Below are 26,870 nucleotides of genomic sequence, written 5' to 3' on the forward strand. Positions count from 1 at the left end.
GTCCTTGCCACAACCGCCGAGAGTCTGTCTGTGACTCTAGCTTGGTTTGATATTCTCTCTTGGCATTCCGGGTGGCTTTGCGGAGGTCGTACCTGGATTTCTTGTATAGGTCAGGGTCGTCTGCCTTGAAAGCCTCAGATCTGTCCTTCAGTAGGGAGTCAATCACGCGATTGAGCCATGGTTTCCGGTTGGGGAAACGTACGTACTGCTTTCTTTGGCACGCAGTCGTCCACACATTTGCTGATGAAGTCTGTAACGGTGGTGGCATACTCATTTAAGTTGGCCGCTGAGTTCTTAAATATGGACCAGTCCACTGTGTCTAAGCAGTCACGTAAGAGCTCTTCTGATCTTGGCCCAGATTAAAGTTTATATAGTCAGCTTCCCAGGCAAACAGGGTGTCTGTGACTTCACGGATGCACTTGAGGGCTATTGGCTGGGTTATGTTGCACAAGTCTCCGCTTTAGTGCTGGAATGAACCCGAGGCGTAGAATTTCAGGGTTGCGGTAACCTTGATAGCCATCAGGATCAGGTATCCTCCTCCTCCAAATGATGGCAAGTCCGCAAGGACATGGCACAGGTGCCGTGCCGTCCCCTGTTGTGGCGGAGCTGTCCAGCATTTCTTCAAAAGACCAGCAGTGCCTGTATACCTTCAGTCGTCGCCGGCCTCCCCCTGGGTCCCTCCCTGGTCTGATGAGTGGCCAGGACCTCAGGGTGTGTGGGGGGGGCACTGCAGATGGGCTGCCGCCGCCGCCTCATCTGGCATCTGGCGGCCTGGACAGTCACCGCCACTGTGAGGGAACCTGCTGCTGTGGAGTCGACAATATCATCCATAATGTGATATCTGTAAGGAATTGAGAAGGTGAGAGAGCAACAACCGGTTATGTCTTCCACCCCCCCCCCCCCCCCCCCCCAACCATTACAGCCCATGCCATCTCTCAGGGTGCCATCTAATAAGCCGGTTGTGCCGGGGGACCCTGTCCTGGACGCACCCCCAGCCACAGACGGGCCCCTGAGCACCGGACCCCAAACCTCCATCGGGAACAGTATTTGGACCGGGAGCAGGTTCACTCCCGATCCAAGCACACCGTCTGGTCGCGGGGATGACCCCAATGCTGAGGTCCAGCTTTTGGGTGTTTGTTGATTGTTGGCTGCTGCCCCTACGTGTTGAAGCCCCTGTATTCAGACAAAGTCTCCAAGCCTCACAGTCTGATTGGGATGTCAGGCAGTAGCCCCCGCCTGCAACATGGCACATCTACCCACGGGAATCCACTTGGAAGCTGTGAAGTGCTCACTGTGGTGATGTGCATCACTGTAAATACATGTAAGCTAGACAGACACTAGAGGGAGCACCAGAAACATCACACACACACACGCAACCAATAGATAAGTTAGATAGGAGGCGACCAATGGACATTCACGATACACAAGGAGGTGACACGACCACAGGGGGGCATTGCACCAACCCATACATAAAGGACACCACACACATGATCAGCCTTTTTGGCCAGTGGAGACAGTCAGTGAGGAGAGGCACAGGGTTGATTCATTATCACACCCACCACGTGGAAGACAGCAGCTGGTTAGTCAGTTTAGGTAGCTATAATAGGATTAGCAGTAGTGTCGAACTCAAGTTATAAAAGTGTACATAGTGTAAATAAATGAGTTGAAGTTATTTACACGTCTCGACCTTCCTTGACAAATGCAACACAAGGAAGCCGCTTATGTTACAAAGGAAACATAACAAAACATGGTACCAGTAGTGAACTGCTTAAATCCAGATAGCCATACCTCAGCGTACAGTGACAACCAACAATACCCAGGCAAGATGTACGAGCTCCCGGTTCCGCAGCAGCTCCAGTGCAACGGTGATCTCCGTGAAAACTGGCAGCGATTCTGGCAAACGTTTGAATTCTACTTGGTGGCAGCCGAACTTAAAGACCTGGCCGGTAATGAAAAAGTAGAGTTTCTCCTCACCATCGCCGGTGCAAGTGCAGAAGAAATCTTTCAAAAATTCAAGTTCTCCAAGGGGCAAAACAGGTATGACTTCCAGGCAGTCCTGGACAAATTCGGCAAATACTGTGAGGAAAACACACTCCAATCGGCAAGGAAAGGTAAGAGAAGCGCCAGTACTCACCTCGAGGCCGAAATCCCGGACCAGAGAGCGATTTGGGTTGAGGTTGGCGGCCATCTTGCTAAAGGGACTACACTAGCGCAGTTGCGCGAGAAGTGGGCAGAACTGGAAGGTTTGTTTGCGCATGCGCGAGACGCCGTGCATGCGCAATCACGAAACCGGCCATCGGTAAAGGAACAGCGATCTGCGCATGCGCAATCGCTTCCTACGTGCTACATACCGAGCGTCATGACGTCAGAGGCCCCAGGCCGCACCAATTTAAAGGGGAAAAGTCCCAAATCCAATTTAATGGGGAAACGTCCCAAATCAAAGAAAAAATCTTTTAAAGCTGTAAAACAACCTTCCTTCACCCGGAAAGACAGCGCACTGCCTCAAATTGAACCAGGGAATGAATTTAACCTCCGAAGAACCCTGCAACAAGCAGTTACCTACGCACAAACCGATGATTCCGACCTTGAATACTTCGATACCGACCTTTACATTTTTTCTGGACCTCGCGAGCCCAATGACAGCTCCATGGTCCTAGACGACTACGACTCGGACGAACCTTTCGTGTTGCACATTTGCGACCCCCGCATTGAATCCAACGCAGATGCGGATTAATTTTTCGGATTTGAGGATCTTCAGCCCAGCAGATATGACGTCCCAACTCATCAGTGCAGGATGATGCTGCAGCCTGAAATTAAGAGACAGAAAGCGGTACAAGCCCACAGAGAGCGGCCTGCTGCCACACAGAGCGTGATCCATGCCCCGCTCAGGGTTCCCGACTCTACGAAAGAAGACATGCAAGATTCCACACCGCAGTCCTTGTACGAATAAGAAGTGACTCCAGTGTCACAAGACTCCACAGCAAGCTCGTGGACAGACTCCACAATTGCAGAAACGCATGACTCCGATGCACAGTCCTTGCAGGAACAAGACCATGAGGGTCTAGCAACCTCCTCTGACCAACTAACGGCAGACAATGCAAGTCTGCCATGCTCACGTAAACAGCAAGAAGGCTAAAACAGTCTACTACACTCCACTGCACAGCAGGACGACCATGACGGTCTATCATGCTACAATGAAGGGCACAGCGCTTATGACTGTTCAAGCCCAAATGAAGACAAGCCAAAGGAATCGCCTCTTCCAAGCCCAAAGAAAAAAGGATTATGCGCTGACCTTCATGATCATTCTAGCCGAAGAGATATTAATAATGCTGCACAGTCACAGAAGGATGCTGAGGATTTGCTAAAGAAATTGCTTGTATGTCTAACTTGCAAGGAGCAGACTGAAAATTGCCATTGCTTCAGTGCGGATCGAAAAAATGGACAAGACATTGATCCTCATTTAATGGAAATAACACAACCTGAATCATATCTACAGCAGGGAAAACTGTCTCCTTTCAACACAAAACCGCAAAGTCCCAAGTACAGAGACCAGCAGTTAGTCAGTAATGACTCTTCAACCCCTGATGGGAATATTAATCGCATTGAACCTCTGCACACTCCACTGATAAATGAGCAGAACATTGGAGCAAGAATCCTGAGGACACCGACATCGAGTAGCCAGATAAAGCACTTAAAACCCGCAGCAGTTTCAAGTGAACCAATTGTGCTTTCCACTGATGGTGAAGATGCAGATAAGGTCGACCCGATTGTCCATTGTACCACATTAACTCCAGAGATTAAGCATTTATGTCTGGGGAGTAGAATGTGGGCAATTGAGAACTGTAAAAGAGAGACTGTGACTGTGCCCGTCCCAGCAAAATCAGAGCCAGAGACTATGAAGGCATGTACATTAGAAAAGGATGCATATGAAGTAACTGAGAAGAAAATAGAAACGGACTGTTCTTTGGAAACTCGTACAATGACGAAAGAAACATTGGATCTAACATTTGATGCCCTACATATGGGAGAAATTGAGGGAAATGAACAAGGTTCTGTAATGTCTGGGGGAAGATTTAAAATTCCAAAGAAGAAAAGCCCAAATGAAGGACAACGGCAAGAAGACAATGACAGTCCACCCACATTGTTTGCACCACCAGATGAAAACTCTGACAATTTACCCAACCCTAGTGAACAGCAAGCAGCTACTGAGGATCTACCCACAGTATGTGAAACGAGTGACGACAGCATCCCACTTCCCATGCAAAAGGTGCAAGGTGACAGACCTCAGCTAGTGTGTACAGAGGCACTCGACGATCACGGTGAGACCACTGGTGACTCCGGTGACACCACACTACTTCCACCCTCAATTGCTCGAACCTCTCCACTAGTCAATGCATTCCTGCATGTTCCGACTCCAGACGTGCAGCTTCAAGAAATCTCAGCTGACTCCAGTGAACCTGCTAAGACTCCGGACGGGGAGCATCAACAAAAAACAGACCAGACTCCAGATGGGGAGCAACCAAACGCCGACTCTGATTCACGTAAGCCAGACTTTACTCCAGACAGGCAGTGTCGCAACCTCAGTGATGGCACGCTCAGGGTGACAGCAGATGCCACAACGACAGGAGATGGATCACGTGACAATCACACTGGGTCAGCGATAACAAGCAGCAGCTACAGTCCAAGAGGAATACACCAATTTTCACCACAGCTATGTCCACACATTTGTTCCACACCGACAGTGCGGCCAATGACAGCTCATGTTGGGCAAACCCAGTATTCAAGCCTGCCACAGCCAGCAGTCTATGCAGCATATTCTCAAACAGGCCAGTACTGTGGATTGCCCACTAATGGAATCAAGACCGAAGGAGGACTACCGCCAGCGCAATCTGCACTACAGACTGCATGCCTTAGTTACAGCCCAGGATTTGCTGCACCACAGCCTGGCCAGACAGCATATTCCTATCAGATGCAAGGTTCTAGTTTCACACCATCACCAGACATTGATGCGAGCAGCAATTCTGTCTCCAAATCGACAAGCTTCAACGCTTCTCAGCAGAATCACCCTTCCAGCACAGCATGTGGCCAGAACCAGTATGCACAGTCTCATCCGACTTCAACATCTGGCACATCCATGTCCTCGAATGATACTGTTGATGGTACCTCTTCAATGTCAACGACCTATCAGCTACAAGATGCCATCCGACAGCACCACCACAAACATAAAAAGAAAAAAGAAAAAGAAAAATCGGACAGCGCAGTGATTCGACCACTTCTTGGTTCCTGTTGATGGCGTTCATAACCAAGAGAGACATTTGACCATGATGATTGATGGTTTATGGACTCACATGAATGATTTGGACTTATCGCTTAAACACCGTTCCCATGACTTGTATATACCTTACCTTATCTACCTGTTCTTTGTTCAGTTTTTCTTAAAGTGTACAGAAAATATCAACATATAAAAAAGGGAGGACGTGGTGATGTGCATCACTGTAAATACATGTAAGCTAGACAGACACTAGAGGGAGCACCAGAAACATCACACACACACACGCAACCAATAGATAAGTTAGATAGGAGGTGACCAATGGACATTCATGATACACAAGGAGGTGACACGACCACAGGGGAGCATTACACCAACCCATACATAAAGGACACCACACACATGATCAGCCTTTTTGGCCAGTGGAGACAGTCAGTGAGGAGAGGCACAGGGTTGATTCAATATTACACCCACCACGTGGAAGACAGCAGCTGGTTAGTCAGTTAGGTAACTATAATAGGATTAGCAGTAGTGTCGAACTCAAGTTATAAAAGTGTACATAGTGTAAATAAATGAGTTGAAGTTATTTACACGTCTCGACCTTCCTTTGACAAATGCAACACAAGGAAGCCGCTTCTGTTCCAAAGGAAACATAACAAAACACTCACATGACTAACATTGCCAATTCCCTATTAGCGATAGCCTTCAGCTATGTGACCAGGGGCCACCGTGGTCGACGGGGGTTGAAGTGACCTTGACCATATTACCACGGATGGAGCTCTGTCCTGGAGGTGTTCGGTGGGATGGACAGGCAAAAGCTGAAGGTGCCCCTGGTTTGGGTACATTTTAATCCATGTGATGAATAATGCAATTATCCCACATTTTGTTAATTTTTCCATTATATTTATCATTATTTATTAACACCACTGCCAAATAAAACATGCTTAGTTATTAGCACAGGAGTCAAAATACTTTTGCTAAATTTGCAATGATCCCACCATGTTATTTTCTTCTTCCATAATACATATCATTATTTATTTACGCCATTGCCAAGTGAAAGTGTGTGTCGCTACAAGCACAGGAATTTGGATACTTTTGATGAATCTATCTCATCTAATTATGCTGTTATCCCAGCTCTTTCACAATGACTATCTTGTGCCTGAGATTAATAATGAATTGAAAAGTCTGCGTGACTGGCGCACCAGCCGGGAACTTGTGACCCCGGCTAATGCTACACGGGTCCCCTTTGGGACGTTTGTGAATGCATGAAGGCAGACGCGGAAAATCTGGTCCAAGTAAGATCGCCCCAGCTGGGAGCTAACCTCACTGTCTCCCGGCCGGCTGTCAACCTGTCTGATGGAGATGGCAACCTTGGCTTTTCAGGAAGCATGTTAATTGGGGGCACTTCAGCTAAACGTGATTCTTAATCAGTGGGAGCCTCCGCAGGATGTAAAGTTCAACCAGCCAGTACAACACAATGTGTACATGAATTCTTAAAAGCCTGTGCTGCCAAGAATGTCATATTGATTCAGCAGCCGAGATGTTTCTTAATTTTCTCAATTTTGTGCTTTTTTAAAAAAAATGCTGTTTAGAAAAAGTTCAAACTTGCACGTATGGAGCAACCTTTATGTGGGCAGCTTGTCACTAAGGAGGGTGCAGAGGAGGTTCTCCAGGACGTTGCCCGGGCCAGGGTGTTGCAGCTACCAGACGAGAAGCATAGAATTTACAGTGCAGAAGGAGGCCATTCAGCCCATCGTGTCTGCACTGGCCCTTGGAAAGAGCATCACAAGCCCACACGTCCACCCGAAGACAGTAACTCCACCTAACCCTACTTTTTGGACACTATGGGCAATTAAGCATGGCCAATCCACTTAACTTGCATATCTTTGGACTGTGGGAGGAAACCGGAGCACCCGGAGGAAACGCGCACAGACACGGAGAGAACGTGCAGACTCCGCACAGACAGTGACCCAAGCCGGGAATCGAACCTGGGACCCTGAAGCTGTGAAACAACTGTGCTAACCACTGTGCTACCCTGCTGCCCATCTCTGCTACCGTGCTGACCAGAGGCTGGTCAGGCTGGGGTTGTTTACCTTGGAGCAGAGAAGACTGAGGAGGGTCCTGTTCGAGGCGTATACAATACCCTCACAGTATTTAAGAAGCATTTAGATGAGCACTTGAAACAACTTAGCACACAAAGCTACGGACCAAGTGTCAGAAAATGGGACCGAAATATATTGATGCATAATGGCCAGCGCATACACTATGGGCCAATGGGCCTTTTTGTGTGCTGTAAAACTCTACCTTCAGGGCAGCACGGTAGCATTGTGGATAGCACAAATGCTTCACAGCACCAGGGTCCCAGGTTCGATTCCGGCTTGGGTCACTGTCTGTGCGGAGTCTGCACATCCTCCCCGTGTGTGCGTGGGTTTCCTCCGGGTGCTCCGGTTTCCTCCCACAGTCCAAAGATGTGCAGGTTAGGTGGATTGGCCATGATAAAATGCCCTTAGTGTCCAAAACTGCCCTTAGTGTTGCGTGGGGTTACTGGGTTATGGGGATAGGGTGGAGGTGTGGACCTTGGGTAGAGTGCTCTTTCCACGGGCCGGTGCAGACTCGATGGGCCGAATGGCCTCCTTCTGCACTGTAAATTCTATCTATGAAACATCCCACAGTGCCTTACAGGAGCGTTATGAGACAAAGGATTTAAACCAAGCCAAAGGAGGACACATTAGGGCAGGTAATCAAAAGGTTAGTTGAAGAGGGAGGTTAGAAGCAGCATCTTGAAACCATAGAATCTCGAGAATCCCTACAGTGCACAAGGAGACCATTCGGCCCTGCATGTCTGCACCCACCCTCCGAAAGAGCACTCTACTCAGGCCCACTCCACCGCCCTATCCCCGTAACCACACGCATTAATCATGGCCAATCCACCTAACTTGCACATCTTTGAACAGGAAAGTGGAGCACCCGGTGGAAACCCACGCAGACATGGGGAGAACGTGCAGACTCCACACAGATAGTCTGGAATAACTTCAGGGTGAGATTTTACTCAATCCAGGGCCATGGGATAGAAATTTCGGGGGGTAAGGGAGGGGATGCAATAAAATGCCAGAGGGTTGCGGCAGGTTCCTGAGCACAGTCAGGCTCCTGGCTAATGTTTGCCATTACTGTAAGATGAATGTCAGAGTGCTAGAAATCCTCTATCGTCTGATGATCTCGGTCCATCGGAATCACTTCCTCGCCACCAATTGTTTGACGTTTGGCTCATTGACAATGGCAAGCACCATTCCACTCATCATTACCTTGAAGATTACTGCTGAATAATAATGAAAATAATAATCGCTTTTGGTCACAAGTAGGCTTCAATGAAGTTACTGTGAAAAACCCCTAGTCACCACATTCCAGAGCCTGTTCAGGGAGGCCGGTACGGGAATTGAACCCGCACTGCTGGCATTGTTCTGCATTACAAGCCAGCCGTTTAGCCCACTGTGCTAAATACAATGACTACCGTGTAAAAAGTGCTTCATTCACAGCCTGTGGGTTCATTTTTGCCTTTATCCCCCAATAAATGAAGACCAATGCTGGCATAGAAACTTTCTGAAGATTGTTTTCCAGTGAGGTTTAGGGCTGGAGGACGCAGCCCCTGGCATTAAATCCTACCTCCTTGCGCTGCCATTGATACTCTGCTCAATGCCAGGGCCTGTTGGTATTCATGGCAGTGTCAACTCTCCAATCCAGATATCTGGCTTAAGCCTGCCACCATAATGTTGCGCAGAAACGAGGACAGAGTCTCTCATTAAATCATAAAATGGGCGGAATTCTCCGACCCCCTGCTGGGCTGGAGAATCACCGGGGAGCGGCGTGGATCCCGCCCCCGCCGGCTGCCGAATTCTCCGGCGCCAGGGTTTTGGCGGGGGCGGGAATCGCGCACCGCCAGTCGCCGGCCGCTGGTAGCGCCCCCCCCCCCGCCGATTCTCCGGCCCGCGATGGGCCGAGTGGCCGCCCGTTTTCTGCCTGTCCCGCCAGTGTAAATCAAACTACGTCCATACCGGCAGGACCTGGCTCTACGGGCGGCCTGCAGAGTCCTCGGGGGAGCGCGGGGGGATCTGGCCACGGGGGGCCCACCGATCCACGAGCGGGCCTGTGCCCAGGGGGCACTCTTTCCCTCCGCGCCGGCTGCTGTGAACCTCCGCGATGGCCAGCGCGGAGAAGAACCCCTCCCGCGCATGCGTTGCGATGACGCCAGCACACGCTGGCGCTCCCACGCATGCGCCAACTCATACCGGCCGGCGGAGGTCCTTTGGCACCGGTTAGCGTGGTGCCAAGCGCTTCCACGCCGGCTGGCGCGGCGTCAACCCCGCCGGCTGCAGCCTAGCCCCTGAAGGTGCGGAGGATTCCGCACCTTCCGGGCGGCCCGACGCCGGAGTGGTTCACGCCACTCCTCGGCGCCAGTACGGCCCGCCCCGCCGGGTAAGGGAGAATCCCGCCCAATGAGTCTAAGGGTCGCCACTGCAGCTGTCTCGCATTATAATTTCAAAGGATCATAATTGGTTGTAAATTATTTAGTGCAAGTAATGGACTTTGAGTCACTTTAATTCCATGGAAGTAGCAGTTTAATTGCCACAATCGACAAAAATATTGTGTGCCCCACATATGTGGACAGGAGCTGGTGGGTGTTAAGACTGTAGAGGCGCAGAGCCAATTTACACATCATGTGGTAACTGGTAATCAATAAGGAAAACTAGTTCTTAGCAACGACTCTCAGCATGAGGCTGCCAGGACATCTGCAAGTCCCGTGGACCTGCTATTCGATCGATTGAAGTGTAATGCTGCATGTGTCCAGAGGTTCAGGTTTCTGTCTCAAAACCGCCCTGCTCTCGAACACCTAAATAATGGATAGTTTCACACAGCTTGGCCTACCTAGTAAGGCTTTGATTCCAAAGCACTGGAGAAGATGCAAAGAATTTAGGGGAATGATAATTTGTTGGACACGCAGATGAAAGGGTTTGGGGATATAGTTCCTTTAACATAGTAAATCGTTCTAAAGTGTTTGGCAGATTGGATCAGACAAAACTTGACACCAAACTACAGAAGGAAAAATTAAGAAATAATCAAAAACATGACCAAAGATGCATGTTTTAAAAAGAGAAAAAAAAGGCTTGCATTTGCACCTTTCAGGACCCCTGCATTCCTTACCACCAATGAAGTTATTTTTACACTGTAGTGACTGGATGTAGGATAACCAAAGAGAAAATGCTGGAAAATCTCAGCAGGTCTGGCAGCATCTGTAGGGAGATAAAAGAGCTAATGTTTTGAGTCCAGATGACCCTTTGTCAAAGCTGGACAAGCTGAATGTACGAGCACAGCAGGGCAGTGGTTAGCACTGTTGCTTTACAGCACCAGGGACCCGGGATCGATTCCTGGCTTGATCACTGTCTGTGCGGAGTCTACACATTCTCCCTCTGTCTGCGTTGGTTTCCCTCGGGCGTTCCGGTTTCCTCCCACAAATCCCGAAATACGTGCTTGTTAGATGAATTGGACATTCTGAATTCTCCCTCCGTGTACCCGAACAGGCACGGAGTGTGGCGACTAGGTGATTTTCACAGTAACTTTGTTGCCTATGTAAGCCTACTTGTGACATTAATAAAGATCATTATTAGAAACTGTCAACTTTTAATTTCCAAACATTTCCAGGCAGATACTACAATGATTGGATGATCCAACCTGCCAAACACTCTAGAACAATTTACTATGTTAAAGGAACTATATCAATGTCACATCTAGTTGTAATTGTTGAATTACCTCGATTCCAGCTTGGGTGGGTCAATCCATCTCCAGCTACATATCAATTCTTTGGTAACTCTTCATTCCTTAAGGAGGTAAATGGAGAAGATTGATTGCACCATAAGCCCAAATATGTTTGACCCAAGATGACTCAATAAAGGATCACTCCATGGGGCAGCGTTTTATTTTTAACTGCACTGACAACCAATTTGATGTTATCATTTGTGCTCGCAGTGTAGCTCACCAATATGTGCTGGAAGCCAAATAGATTCACATGCAGGCCCCTGCCCTTTGCAGACAGAAGGAGCATGTCCACATTTTGCACCTGTTCCAATTAAATGAAAGCTTTGGGGGACAGCCTTTCCCTGGTTTATTCCCCATGTCAATACCTTTGATCAATCAGAGTCGATTTGCCTGGTTTGAATTTAAACAAAAGGTCCACAGATCCTTAAAAGTGGCAGCACAGGTGAAAATGGTGGTAAAGAAAGCATATGGCATGTTTGCCTTCATAGGACGGGGTATCGAGTATAAAAGCTCGAAAATTATCTTACAGTTATGTAGAACGTTGGTTAGGCCACATTTGGAATACTGCGTCCAATTCTGGTCCCCGCACTACCAAAAGGACGTGGAGGTTTTGGAGAGGGTACAGAAAAGGTTTACCAGGATCTCGCCTGGTATGGAGGGTATTAGCTATGAGGAGATTTTGAATAAACTGGGATTGTTCTCCGTAGAGAGATGGAGGCTGAGGGGTGACCTGATAGAAGTTTATAAAATTATTAGGCGTATAGATAGGGTGAACAGTTGGAGGCTTTTTCCCAGGGTGGAAATGACAATTACAAGGGGGCACAAGTTCAAGGTGACCCCCTCAGCCGAGGGGGAAATATTTTACACAGAGGGTGGTGGTGGCCTGGAATGCGCTGCCAAGTGAGGTGGTTGAGGCATATACGTTAGCGACCTTTAAGACTTATCTGGATAGGCACATGAACAGACGGGGTATAGAAGGACACAGACGGTTGATCTAGATAGGACACATGATCAGCACAGGCTTGGAGGGCCGAAGGGTCTGTTCCTGTGCTGTATTGTTCTTTGTTCTTGGCAGTTAACTATTCCCTGGTGCATTTCTTATGGCAAACCCTCTACCAATCAGAATGCACTTGCCAGCCAATTAGCAACCTCTTCTCATGCAGTATAAATTGTTGTTCTACTTTCCAGTTAGTATTCTTCCATCTGTCCTGATGAGTGCAAGACGAAAAACTTTGACAGCCTGTCCCATTTCCAGCAATTTTTGTTTCATTCTCAGGATATGGCATTGTTGCCAATGTTTGTGTTTATTGCCTAACCCTAGCTGCTCTTGAAAAATTGATGACTTGATACCATTGAGTGGCCTTCTGAATCACTGCATTGAATAGTCAACAATTTTGGTGGTTTTGGTTAGACCAGGTAAGAAGAGCAGAGCTGAAAGATTTTTAATAAATGAGTAGGTATTTAGAAGTATCTGACAAATTACCAGTTCCTTATTCCACATTTATTGATAGAAATTGAATTCAAATTCTCAAACTTCTATGGTGATATAGGTCTAATGGTCGCCTTAATTCTGTAATATCCTCCACTGTTACAACCCATCCTTCCAGTGCTGGCCTCCAGCGCATCCCTCATTTCCAAAACTGCACAATTGGCGGCCATGCCTTCAACTAGAAGAACATAAGAATAGGAGCAGGAGTAGGCCATTCAGCCCTTCGAGCTGACTCCGCCATTCATTGAGAGCGTAGCTGACCTTCTATTCAACACTATTTCCCTGCACTATCCATGTATTCCTTGATGTTTTTCATGTGTAGAAATCTATCAATCTCAATTCTGAACATACTTCAGGACTGAGCCTCCACAGCCCTTTGACAGTGAATTCCAAAGATCCACCACCCTCTGAATGAAGAAATTCCTCCTCAACTTAGTCGTAAATGGCCTGTCCCTTATTCTACGACTGTGCCCCCTAGTTTTAGACCCCACCAGCCAAGGAGAATATCCTTCCCGCATCCTATCGAGCCCTGTAAGAATTTTATATATTTGAATGACATCACCTCATTACCCTTCTGAACTCCAGAGAATGACGGCCTAGACTATTTAATCTTTCCTCATAGGACAACCCTACCATCCTGGGAATTAGTTTGGTGAACATTCATTGCACTCCCTCAATGGCAAGAACATCTCTCCTTAGGTATGGAGACCAACAGCTGTACGCAATACTCCAGGTGTGGTCTCACTTTGTATAATTGCAGTCTTTACTGCTAGACTCTACCTCTCTTATAATAAAAGCCAACATACCGTTTGTCTTCTGAATTGCTTGTTGTACTTGCATGTTAGCCTTCAGTGACTCAGGAACTAGGCCATCCAAGTTACTTTGAAGTTCAATAATCCCCGATCTCTGACCATTCAAGATATACTCTGCATTTCTGTTTATTCTACCAAAGTGGATAACCTCACATTTCTCCACATTGCATTCTATTTGCCAAATACATTTTTGTCCAAGTCCCCTTGTCTTTGCACCCTGAGCTGTTGGAGCTGCTCGCAGAAAAATACTTTTCACTGTACCTCGGTACAGGTGACAATAAACAAACACAATCCAAGAAAGAAATCCAATCCAATCCAAACCTCACAAATCACAGCCAGTTTTGTGTCATCTGCAAACTTGGAAATATGACATTTAATCCCCACATCCAAATCATGGACATAGCTGTGACTAGCTGGGGCCGGAGCACTGATCCTTTCGTACACTAATAGTCACAACCTGCCAACCTGAAAATGATCCACGTATTCCTACTCTCTGTTTTCTGTCTGTTATCCAGTTCCCAATCCATGCCAGTATATTTCCCCCAATTGCGTGAGCTCTAATTTGTTTACTTCTTGTGTGGGGCCTTTCTCAAAAGTGTCCTGAAAATCTAAATATAACACCTCCCCCAGTTCTCCCTTATCTATTCTACTAATTATATCCACAAAAAACTCTAACAGCCTTCTTAACCATAATTTCCCTTTCATAACTCTTTGTTGACTCTGCTGAGCCCACAACTAATGTTCAACTAATAGACCTATCGACCTATCTAGTCACTAATCTCTGGTGTTCCCTCCATAAACCTCTCCACCTGTTTACTTCTCTGTCTTCCTTTAAGTCACTGCCTATAACCTACCTCTTTCAAGGGACGTTTAGACACCTTCCCTAATATTTCCTTCTGCGGCTCAGTACAGTACATTCTATAATTAAGCCCCTGCTTAATAATTCATTTTACCGTGTTAAAGGTGCTATAGGAATGCAAGTTGTTCCTGTTGTTGACTATGTAAGGGATTGAAACAGAGCCTTGTTTGCAAGTCAAGCAGAGGCTGTTCTGGATGAGCCTATATCTGCCACTGGAAGTTCTTTCTGCCGAATGTGCATTCACAAAATAAAAAGATGGTCTCACAACTGTTCCACCATAACCTTTCCAAATCATGGTTGTTGTTGCAAGATAATTGGCAGAATTAATATCTCCCCTGGAGTCAGATTGGTAGTAAATTGTCACATTTGCCATGGCCCAAATCTGACCCACCACCAATGCATCTGCTTCAATTTTAACCACTGTGAGTTTGAGATCATCTAAGTTACCCCCTGTGAAGAGACAGGTCGCTCATATTAATAAGGATCAAATATTTTTGGCAAATTTTAAACTCACAAATTTAAGGCTGACCAACTGGGTATTGTTGTGTTAACACAACAATGCTCTGGGATAACACACGCTGCAACTCGATGCAGCTTTGCCCAAATGATACTCCAGACTTTGAAGTAAGTTCAATGTGATTTATTGAACCATTAGCACAGTTCTCTATGAGTTCAACTCTCCTGCTAATCTTGCTGTAGTAACTCAGTCTAACTCACCAGTCTGCTCTAAGCCACGTGGTGTGATGCCCCTATCCTACTCTCTAAGTGTTGCCTGTGGAAAGAGATAGAGCATATGTGCCCTGTCCTTATATATGGGTTGTGTAATGCCCCCTTGTGGTAGTGTCACCTCTGGGTGTCTTGACTGCCCATTGGTCGTGTCCTATTCTATGTGTTCATTAGCTGTATGTCTGCATGTCAAGACGTCTGTGGTGCTCCCTCTAGTGTTTACTTATTTGTAGTGTATTTACATTAACCCCTTGTGTATTTACAGTGATGCATATCACCACAGGTATCCCAGGGCTGGAGAAACCTGGCATCTAAAGTGAAATGAAAATCACTTATTCTCACAAGTAAGCTTCAATGAAGTTACTGTGAAAAGCCCCTAGTCGCCACATTCCAGTGCCTGTTCGGGGAGGCTGGTACGGGAATTGAACCATGCTGCTGGCCTGCCTTGGTCTGCTTTAAAAGCCAGCGATTTAGCCCAGTGAGCTAAACCAGCTCTGAGGTGGGAACTGCATTATCCAGCAGGAAAGTGCTTTTTATTGCACTTCTTGTGGGTCGAGAGGAAAATGTGTGCTTCCCCCGGTCCCGCAAGCAAATCGTCTGGTACATTCAGTGGATGATGGCGTAGTGGTAACATCACTGGTCTCGCAATCCAGAAGCCCTGGCCAATGCTCTGAGGACTAGGGTTCAAATCCCACCACGGCAGCTGGCGGAATTTAAATTCAGCTAAATAAATTTTGGAATTGAAAGCTAACCTCAGTAAGGGTGGCCACAAAACACCAAATTGTCGTAAAAAACCCATCTGGTTCACTCCTGTCCTTGAGGGAAGGAAATCTGCCATCCTTACCTGGTCTGGCCTACATGTGACTCCAGACCCACGGCAATGTGGTTGACTCTTAGCTGCCCCCCGAAATAGCCTAGCGAGCCACTTAGTTCAAGGGCAATTCGGGCTGGACAACAAATATTGGCCTTGCCAGTGAAGCCCACATCCCATGAAAAAATAGATTTTTAAAACGATAATGTGGCCCCCTTCAAACCTTATGAAGTTTCTCTGTCTCTCATCCATTCCAGTTGCTGGTCCAAGTTCTCACCTTCCCCGACCAACCCATGATGTCTCCTAGGTGCCAGGTACCATCCCCACTCACTGTGGCCTTCTACCAGAGGCTTAATCCGCCCAGCAGCTGGCTATCCTGTCACCCTCCCTGTCAAGAAATGGAGTAAAGAAAGGAAAGAGAAATGACAATTACGCCGCGCCATTAAACTCGGCAGCACCTCCACTTTCCCAGTATTCTCTGATACTCAACACAAACGGGCTTCCTCCCCACGCCCCCATTTGATGTCGAGGACAAGTGTTACAAAGCTTTCTTTTTCCTGTTTGTTCAATCCAGCTCCAAATATTTTATGCAGGTGTACAAGATTATATAAAGGGCCTGGTTTACCGGAAATTAAACAGAGTCCCATGTCCCGTGTTTAGCCGGGTATTTCCCAGTGCTTGCAGCGCCAAGAACGACCCCTCTATTAAACAGGACTCTGCTTCATTTCTGGGCTTAAATGAGGAGTGCCCCGCCGAGCCGCACTTCATCCCATTTTTAAATGGTGCCCCGATCTCTGAACCCCCCACCAAGACCGACGGATCCCCCAGCTTACCAATGAAGGGAGCCTCGAGCCCCACACACCCCACCTCATAAGGGCAGAGCACACACGGATCTGATCCTCGGCACAGGCAAGGTGCCACCCGGGAACCCTGACAATGCTCTTGCCAGCCTGACAGTGCCACCGGAGCAGCTGGCAGTGCCATGGAGACACCCAGGTGGCACTGCCAGGGTGCCAGGCTGGCAGTGCCATAGTGCCTGGGTGGCACCAAGGGTGCCAGTATACAACCCTGTCCAGAGCCCGACAACCCCGGGGGCCCCAAATGCCTGGGAGACCGCCCCCATGTGCCGGTACATCTGGTCCACATTGGTGGAGACCTGTGCTAAATGGCGCTCGCTCGGGGTCGCCAAGGTGCGGGCATTACATTACGCGCATTGGGTAACTCCAGTGCGAACGTATTCAAGCGGGCCTGACTGCACACTTGAATATGCAAATCTGGATCCCACATATTATAGGCGTGATTCAGATTGCAACTCGTTAGAAATCTCATTAAATCTTTAACGGCCTTGTCACATCCCGAATCGGGGGCGACGAGACCAGTAGATCGTGGCCATAGTTTCGAAAGGCAGCAAGGAGCCACTGCCAGGAAGGTCCATAACTAATGGCTGCAGAATTATCGTCATTGTAAAGAACTGAGGGAAATAAAGATCTTTTCATGCGATGAACTGTTGCTATCCTGAATGCACTGTCTGAAAGGATGGTGGGAGCAGATTCAATTGTATCTTTCAAAAGGGAATTGGATAAATATTTGCAAAGGGATCATTTGAAAGTCGATGGGGTGGAGAGTAGGACCAGTGGGACTGGTTGGACAGCTCTTTCAAAGAGATGGCATTGGCACGATGGGGTGAATGGCCTCCATCTGTACTTCAAAATTCCATGATCTGGCCAACGTGGAGATTTACCTTTTAAATAGAAGTAAAGTTTACTCAAACACCAGTGCTTGGGTGGTAACTGGATTTTTATTGCTGTTCACAGAATCTGAAAAGGGTGGCAGAGACCTGGATGGACGAGTACGCGGAATACATCTACCAGCGCAGACCTGAGTACCGGCACCTCTCCACCGGAGACCTCACAGCCCAGAAAATGTTGCGGAAACACCTCAAATGCAAGGACTTCAAGTGGTTCATGACAGAAGTGGCCTGGGACCTCCCCAAGTATTACCCTCCCGTGGAACCCCCGCCGGCTGCCTGGGGAGAAGTGAGTACAAAGGTGAAGGGTCGCCAACCCCACGCGCTGGCACACGCATCTGAACCCACCGCGCGGACATGTGGCGTGGCTCGAGGCATCGCTGGCTACGCACTGCAGTTATGTCACGTTGCCTTGCCCCGTTAACGCAAACTGCTGGATAAGCCCCCGTTACTGAGACAGGAGTCAGCCACGGATTGGGCGGTAGCACACTGGCTTCTTGAGTTGAAATGTCAGGAGCTTTGGGGGTTTATCCAGGAGGCACAACAGAAATTCATCCCAAGGAGGAGGAAACAGGTAAGGGGAGGACGAGGCATCTACGGCTGACGAGGGAAGTCAAGGACAGCATAAAAGCAAAAGAAAAAGCATACAAAGTGGCGAGGATGAGTGGGAAGCCAGAGGATTGGGAAGCCTTTAAAAGTGAGCCGAGGACAACCAAAAAAAGCAATAAGGGGAAGAAGATGAAATATGAGTGCAAGCTAGCTACTAATATAAAAGAAGATAGGAAGAGTTTTTTCAGTATATAAAAGGTAAGAGAGAGGAAAAATAGACATTGGACCGCTAGAAAATGAGGCTGAAGAAGTAATAATAGGAAGCAAAGAAATGGCAGTGGAACTGAGTAGTTACTTTGCATCAGTCTCCATGGTGGAAGACACCAGTGGGATGCCAGAGCTCCAGGAGAATCAGGGGGCAGAGGTGAGTGCAGTGGCCATCACTAAGGAGAAAGTTCTGGGGAAACTGAAAGGTGGATAAATCACTTGGACCGGATGGACTACACCTCAGGATTCTAAAAGAGATAGCTGTGGAGATTGTGGAGGAATTGGTGATGATCTTTCAAGAATCACTGAAGGCAGGAAGGGTCCCAGAGGACTGAAAAGTGGCTAATGTAACACCGATGTTGAAGAAGGGAGGGAGACAGATGATGGGACATTATAGGCCACTTGGCCTGACTTTGGTCATTGGTAAAATTTTAGAGTCCATTATTAAAGATGTGATCGCGGAGTACTTGGAAGTGCATGATAAAATAGGACTGAGTCAGCACGGCTTTGTCAAGGGGAGGTCATGTCTGACAAATCTTTTAGAGTTCTTTGAGGAGGTAACAAGGAAGTTAGACAAAGGACAACCAGTGGATGTGATTTATTTAGATTTCCAGAAGGCCTTTGACAAGGGGCCGCGTAGGATACTGTTAAATAAGTTAAGAGCCCATGGTGTTAAGGGTAAGATCCTGGCCTGGATAGAGGAGTGGCTGACTGGCAGAAGGCGGAGAGTGGGGATAAAGGGGTCTTTTTCAGGATGGCAGTCGGTGACTAGTGGTATGCCTCAGGGGTCTGTGCTGGGACCACAACTTTTCACAATATACATTAATGATCTGGAAGAAGGAACTGAAGGCAGTGTTGCTCAGTTTGCAGATGAAACAAAGATCTGTAGAGGGGCAGGTAGTATTGAGGAAGCAGTCGGGCTGCAGAAGGATTTGGACAGGCTAGGAGAGTGGGCAAAGAAGTGGCAGATGGAATACAATGTGGAAAAGTGTGAGGTTATGCACTTTGGAAGGAGGAATGGAGGCGTGGACTATTTTCTAAATGGGGAAATGCTTAGGAAATCAGAAGCACAAAGGGACTTGGGAGTCCTTGTTCAACATTCGCTTAAGGTTAACGTGTAGGTTCAGTTGGCAGTTAGGAAGGCAAATGCAATATTAGCATTCATATTGATAGGGCGAGAATACAAGACCAGGGATATACTTTTGATGCTGTATAAAGCTCTGGTCAGACCCCACTTGGAGTATTGTGAGCCGTTTTGGGCTCCGTACCTAAGGAAGGATGTGCTGGCCTTGGAAAGGGTCCAGAGGAGGTTCATAGAATGATCCCTGGAATGAAGAGTGTGTCGTATGAGGAATGGTTGAGGACTCTGGGTCTGTACTCGTTGGAGTTTACAAGGATGAGGGGGAATCTTATTGAAACTTACAGGATACTGCGAGGCCTGGATAGAGTGGACGTGGAGAGGATGTTTCCACATGTAGGAAAAACTAGAACCAGAGGACACAAAAGGGACGATCCCTGACTAAAGGGACGATCCTTTAAAACAGAGATGAGTAGGATTTTCTTCAGCAAGAGGGTAGTGAATCTGTGGAACTCTTTGCTGCAGAAGGCTGTGGAGGCTAAATCACTGAGTGTCTTTAAGACAGAGATAGATAGGTTCTTGATTAATAAGGGGATCAGGGGTTATGGGGAGAAGGCAGGAGAATGGGGATGAGAAAACTATCAGCCATGATTGAATGGCGGAGCAGACTCAATGGGCCGAGTGGCCTAATTCTGCCCCTATGTCTTATGGTTTAATGGTCATGGGTTTGAATCCTGCTCCGGATGCCTAAGTAGTTAACCCAGACTGATTTCTCCAGTGCCCGCACCGAGGGATTGCTGCACTTTCAGATGAGGCGTTAAGTCGAGGTTCCACTAGCCTTCTCAGCTGCGATTATCTTGAGGAGGAGTTCCCCACTCCCCCTTCCAGTCCCGCCGACAGTGAACCCCCACCGTGGGTTTCACGGTCATGGGGATGGGGGATCCCCGTCAACAATGTGCCAATGGCGGGCCCCAGCCACCACCGCGAAATGCGTGGCTGGTTGCACGGAAATAGCATCTGAGGGACAACTATAAATTCAAAACTGACCATGACTGATTTATAAGAGGCAAGGGCGTTATGGGTCGTGGAGCCAGAGCAGGCGAATGGAGTTAAGATACAGAATAGCCATGATTTAATTGATTGGCAGAATAGACCCAAGGGCTGAATGGCCTAGATTCCTGCCTCGTGGCAGGGCAGTCACGTTTCCTGTGTGCCTTTGCCTTTTGTCACTCACTCAGCCAGCGGTGATGCCGCTGCCACAGCCCCGGCCTATTGACGACTGCAGTTCCTCCTTAAACCTGAGGGAGCTGCGGGCATCTGTGAGCATCGGAGCTTGAAAGTCACCGTCTGTGAGGGAGAACGCGCAGTCAAGACAGTCTCACAGCCCACATAGTACGGGTCCATGTGGAATGAATGAATTTGTTCCATTAATCTGACGGCTGGCTGCACTAGAGTTGCTTTGGCAGTCATTTAATTAGAATTAGAATGACATTTAAACACCGCAGCATGAGGAAAGGTCATCTTTTTGCTCTTTAGTTCTGTTCCCCCCTAATTGTTTGCAAATGTGTTATTCATCTTTTTTTTTCAATGTATTTAAAATGCTGACTGGATTCACTGCTGTGTTAAGTTCCCAGTTGTTTGAGAAATATCCCTTCGCCTCAGCAAGGGACTGAGATGCCAGTCAAGGTGAACTCATCAGCACAACCCGCTTTCATTTGTGCAGCAAATTTTCTGATGCAATGTCTCAAAGCACTTCGCCCAGGAGAAACCTCCAGGAGTCGGCTATTTGGGGAAAACTGTCTGGAGCGATGGATGTTATCGGCTATGGGGAGGCTTTTGAAGGTGGGGAGAAAGGTCTGAGGGAGGGATCCAAGACTGTAACGTCAACAGAACTGTAGATTTTGTCATGAAACCTGGAGCAGAAGAAGAAAGTGATCGGTGATTACCTTCAACACTCACTCCCTCCTGACGTGCAGTAGCAGCAAGTGTGTACCACCTACAAGATGCACTGCAACAACTCACCAAGGTTCCTTCAGCATCGCCGTCCAAACCCACTTGGACAGACAAAGGCATCAGGGGCATGGGAACACCATGATCTGCAAATTCCCCTCCAAGCCATATAACATCCAAACTCAGAATTGTATCACTGTTCCTTCACTGTCACTGGGTCAAATTCCTAGAACGCCCTCCCCAACAGCACCATGGTTGCACCTACACCACATGACTGTAGCGGTTCAAGATGGTGGCTCACCACCAACCTTCTCAAAGGGCAATTCGGGATGGACAACAAATGTTGGCCAAGCCAGCGAAGCCCACATCCCAGGAATAAATAAACAAAACTGGCCACAGCATAGGGCACTGAGATGCAGGTTGTGATGTAAGCCTCAAGGAGATAACAGAGGTTATGATGGAGTTTAGGACAGTGAGGCTTAAACCCATGGCTCAGCACCGAGAGTGCTGCCACTCAGTCACTGCTGACACCATGGAAGCAAAGGAATGCAATGTACGGGGAGGATAAGTCACAGGAGCCGAATTAGACCATTCAGGCCATCTAGTCGGCATGGTAGCACAGTGGTTAGCACCGTTGCTTCACAGTGCCAGGGACCCAGGTTCGATTCCCGCCTTGGGTCACTGTCTGTGCGGAGCCTGCACGCTCTCCCTGTGTCTGCGTGGGTTTCCTCCTGGTGCTCCGGTTTCCTCCCACAAGTCCTGAAAGACGTGCTTGTTAGGTGAATTGGACATTCTGAATTCTCCTTCAGTGTACCCGAACAGGCGCCGGAATGTGGCGACTAGGGGCTTTTCACAGTAACTTCATTGCAGTGTTAATGTAAGCCGACTTGTGACACTAATAATGATTATAATGGTTAATATTTTTATGGATGGCAGCCCACCCCAAGGACTGCCGGCCTAATCAGAGGGTTCAGTGCTAAGGCAGGCAGGGGTCAAGTAGGCAAAAAATGCCTTCAATAAAATTCATTGCAGTGTTAGTGTAAGCCTACTTGTGACACTAATAAAGATTACCATTAGTCTGCTCCGCCATTCAATCATGGCTGATATGTTTCTCATCCCCATTGTCCTGCCTTCTCCCCATAACCCTTGATCCCCTTATTAATCAAGAACCTATCTATCTCTGTCTTAAAGACACGCAGTGATTTGGCCTCCACAGCCTTCTGCGGCAAAGAGTTCCACAGATTCACCACACTCTGGCTGAAGAAATTCCTTCTCATCTCTGTTTTAAAGGATCGTCCCTTTAGTCTGAGACTGTGCCTCAGATGGTCAGATAACAACTATTTCCAAAGTCCAGAGCATGGGGGCGTATCCCTGAAATGTTGAACTAGGCCATCCAGGGTGATGTTTGGGCAGCACGGTAGCACGGGTGGCTAGCACTGTGGCTTCACAGCACCAGGGACCCTGGTTCGATTCCCGCCTTGGGTCACTGGCTGTGCGGAGTCTGCACGCTCTCCCTGTGTCTGCGTGGGTTTCCTCCAGGTGCTCCAGTTTCCTCCCACACTTCCTGAAAGACGTGCTTGTTAGGTGAATTGGACATTCTGAATTCTATGTCAGGGAGCACTTCCCCACGGAAGGGCAAGTGGAAATCTAAAATTTTAGAAATCGAGAAATAGAATGAGGTGGGCAGACTCAATGGACCAAAGGACCTCTTCTGCACTGTATTATTCTGTGGAGTCTGAATTATTTTTCTAAAAGGCAGCTGACGCTGGGGGTCGATAGAAAATTTCAACACCAGGCTTGATCGATTTTGTACAAACAAGGGTATTTTGTCTTCAGGAACCAAGGCAGGTAGATGGAGTTAAGATTCAGATTAGCCAATATCTGATTGAATGGGGAGAAGGCTCAAAGATTTCAATGGACTACTCCTGTTCCTATGGCCTGGTAGGGTTATCATTCACTGAGTGATCACTCAATACTGAGTAGAAGATACTGAGTATCGTTGTTTTTTGTCACTCGCTGGCTGTGCTTTTGTGGCGAGGAGTATATGTCGGGTGTCCATAGTAATGCCCGGGGGTGAGGGTGAATAAATCACCCACTAGGCCACCCCCCATAAGCCCTATTGAAGCTCTTAACTCCCCAGTTGCCAATCAAAGGTCTCAACTGGGGCTGGTTTAGCACACTGGGCTAAATCACTGGCTTTTAAAGCAGACCAAGGCAGGCCAGCAGCACAGTTCAATTCCCGTACCAGCCTCCCCAAATAGGCGTCGGAATGTGGCGACTAGGGGCTTTTCACAGTAACTTCATTGAAGTCTACTTGTGACAATAAGCGATTTTCATTTCATTTCATTCAATTCACCCTCTACTGCCATAAAACTCTGGCCAGTGATAGGCAGAGCAGAATGCAAAGGCCATTATTTCAAGGGCATCTTTGAAAAGGCAGGAAGGAAACGGGGCGGTGTGCACATCAATCAGGGGGGGTTGGAGGGGATGCCCTGTTTGCATTAGTGCCAATCCCATAAGATATCAACACCTTCCCTTCGTAATTCCTCCCCGCCTGCCCTCCGAACCACAGCCCTCATAGAATAATAGAATCATAGGATTTACAGTGCAGAAGTAGGCCATTCGGCCCATCGAGTCTGCACCGGCCCTTACAAAGAATATCTGAAGCCCAAGTGTCTACCCTATCCCAGTAACCCCCACTTAACATTTTTTGGACACTAAGGGCAATTTATCATGGCCAATCCACCTAACCCGCACATTTTTGGACTGTGGGAGGAAACCGGAGCACCCGGAGGAAACCCACGCAGATACGGGGAGAACGTGCAGACTCCGCGCAGACACGGATCCAGCCAGGAATCGAACCTGGGACCCTGGAGCTGTGAAGCAACTGTGCTAACCACTGTGCTACCGTGCTGCCCTCGACAACGTCCTCCTCCCTCCCTAGGCTCTGCGATCATTGCCTGCTCTAAAACTCTGTCACCTACCTGCCAGCGCCAGCCATTGCTCTTCTTCCTGCACCACCTTGCAGTCCCGACAGTGCCCACTGCTGAACTCTGATGCTGCCAGACTGATCGGCCGCTCTTGAGGGTGGGAACTTTCTGAGTAGTGAAAGACCAACCCTGAGATGCCCCTGGCACGTTATCACTGAGGGCCAGGCTTTTGAAAACTGGTTCATTCCAGACCAACTTTCCTCCTGGTGAGGGGACCTCGGAGGGAGGAGTGGGTGGCGTGCCTGCTGTTTCTCCACAGGAACATACAACCACTACAGTGCAGAAGGAACCCAATCGGCCCATCGAGTCTGCACTGATCCTCCGAAAGAGGATCCTACAGCAGCACACACCCCTGACCTATCCCCGTAACGCATTACCCCACTTAACCTGCACGCCTTTGGACACAAAGGGGCAGTTTAACCTGGCCAGTCCACCTAATCTGCATATTTTGGGACTGTGGGAGAAAACCGAAGCACCCGGAGGAAACCCACACAGACACGGGGAGAACATGTGAACTCCACGCAGACAGTCACCCAAGGCCGGAATCAAACCGGGTCCCTGGCACTGTTAGGCAGCAGTACCAACTACTGTGCCACCATGCCAATCCCACATTGACCCATATTGGATCATACCCTGTACTTTAAAGGTATAGCTCCCCTTATAAAAAGTATTTAACCAATGTGTTTCCTTTACAAACAAGTGACTTAACGTACTGTAACGTCCTGTTACTGTATGCACAATGATATGAGGTGCCAGTCATCATAATTAAACAAATTGGCAGACTGATATATTATGACATGAATGATAGACTTTGGACTCTCAATGGCTTGCTACAGAGGGAGTGCAGTGAAGGCTTATCAAACTGATTTCTGGGATGGCAGGACTGACGGATGAGGCGAGATTGAATTGGTTAGGATTGTATTCGCTGGAGTTCAGAACAATGAGCGAGTATCTCATAGAAACCTATAAAATTCTAACAGGACTGGACAGGGTAGATGCAGGAAGGATGTTCCCAATGGTGGGGGTGTCCAGAACCAGGAGTCATAATCTGAGGATTTAGGGTAGACCATTTGGGACAAAGATGAGGAGAAATGTCTTTGCCCAGAGAGTGGGCGGCCTGCGGAATTCATTACCTGAAGTTAACAACTCACCACTATTCTTAGAATTCCCCCGATACCAAAAAGGGTCGATATTCTAAATGGTGAACAGGGATTCTCACTCCCCGACTCCGATGCAAGCTTCAGTGGGTGCTATACAGGTCAAACTATATTTTCAAGTCATCCCCCGGTATAACCCATACCTTCACCGAAGATTTTTACCTACTTACCCCTCAGTAGCATTGATATCCTGGGTCCTGCATTGCTAAGTAAGTAAAGTAGGCTAATAACCACTGTTTCAGGTTAAAACTTTTAAGTTACTTTATTATTATATATTTTTTTCTTTTTAAAAGATGCAATCACTGTCTTTACAGAAAAGTAAAACGATCTTGCTTCTGGGTCCTTCTGGTTGGTTGAAGGGACCTTCAGGCCCAACTTGACAATCAATCTTCTTTTTGAAATATGGTCTTCTTTAGATGTATTCGCTGATGAGCTCGGTTCCTGTGTCCTGTCCCTTTCCCATGGCCGAGCTGACTGTAATCTGACTCTGAGCTGCTTGTTCCTTCTCTGCTTCTCCCTGAGTTCTGTTTCTGGTAGTTCCTGCTCTGTTCTCAAGGTTTATATTTATCACCTAGCTCAACTGAAACTATCATCCATGCTTTTCCAGATGCTCACTAAGATAGTTACTTTCAATGAAGGTGTGAACCATTGTTTTTGGCTTCATTCAAAATCCTGTTTGTCTTGTTTGCTAAGCCTGCTTGACCAAGGATATCTGCATTTCACAATCCTGCTCTTTGCAGCTGCTGTTAACCCTTTGTGGGGTCTTTCCCTGTATCCTCTCATGTTTCTCTCAGACCAGATATTGCCAGACTTCCATGTTTCAAATGACACATCTTTCCATATTTTCAATAACATACCACAGAAAGTAGGTGAGGCCAAAATTGGGGCAAAAGGGATCAAAACACATGGGGGGGGGGGGGGGGGAAGTGGGGACAGGTTACTGAGTTGGATGATCTGCCATGAATGGCGGAGCAGGCTCAAAGGGCCGAATGGCCTACTCCTGCTCCTATTTCCTATGTTTCTTTGGCTGCAGAAATAACTCTTACAGCTAGTTTTCAGCCAATAAAAATCCAATTAGTTTAGAAAGTTGCTTAAGCTTCACCAATGAATAGTAAATGGCTGAAGAGAGATGAAATTAAGGCAATGAAAGTGTGCTAATATTAAAGGAGAAAATGGGAAAGACAGATTAGGGAAAAGGGAGGATAACGTGCAGAATAAAAGGCGATGCCAACACCTGGCACATAATGAACTTTCTTGCTGTTAAATTAGAATCCTTTTGAGTTGCAATGAACTGAAAGTATTTTCTATGCCCAGAGAGATAGTCGTCTCCTTAAATCTGCCAGTAGTCAAAGTGTTAA

At 47.7% G+C, this 26,870-nt stretch overlaps 1 protein-coding gene across 1 annotated transcript in view; it reads left to right on the plus strand.

The window, feature by feature from the left end:
* galntl6 (polypeptide N-acetylgalactosaminyltransferase like 6) overlaps positions 1 to 26,870 on the plus strand; it is a 1,697,721-nt gene that overhangs the window by 1,542,624 nt on the left and 128,227 nt on the right. The window contains exon 10 of the mRNA XM_072515756.1: positions 17,589 to 17,810. Within this exon, the coding sequence (XP_072371857.1) occupies positions 17,589 to 17,810 (222 nt within the window). The remainder of the gene's footprint in view (positions 1 to 17,588; positions 17,811 to 26,870) is intronic.

Source organism: Scyliorhinus torazame, chromosome 9, assembly GCF_047496885.1.
Source record: "Scyliorhinus torazame isolate Kashiwa2021f chromosome 9, sScyTor2.1, whole genome shotgun sequence".
In the NCBI taxonomy this organism is placed as follows: Eukaryota; Metazoa; Chordata; class Chondrichthyes; order Carcharhiniformes; family Scyliorhinidae; genus Scyliorhinus; species Scyliorhinus torazame.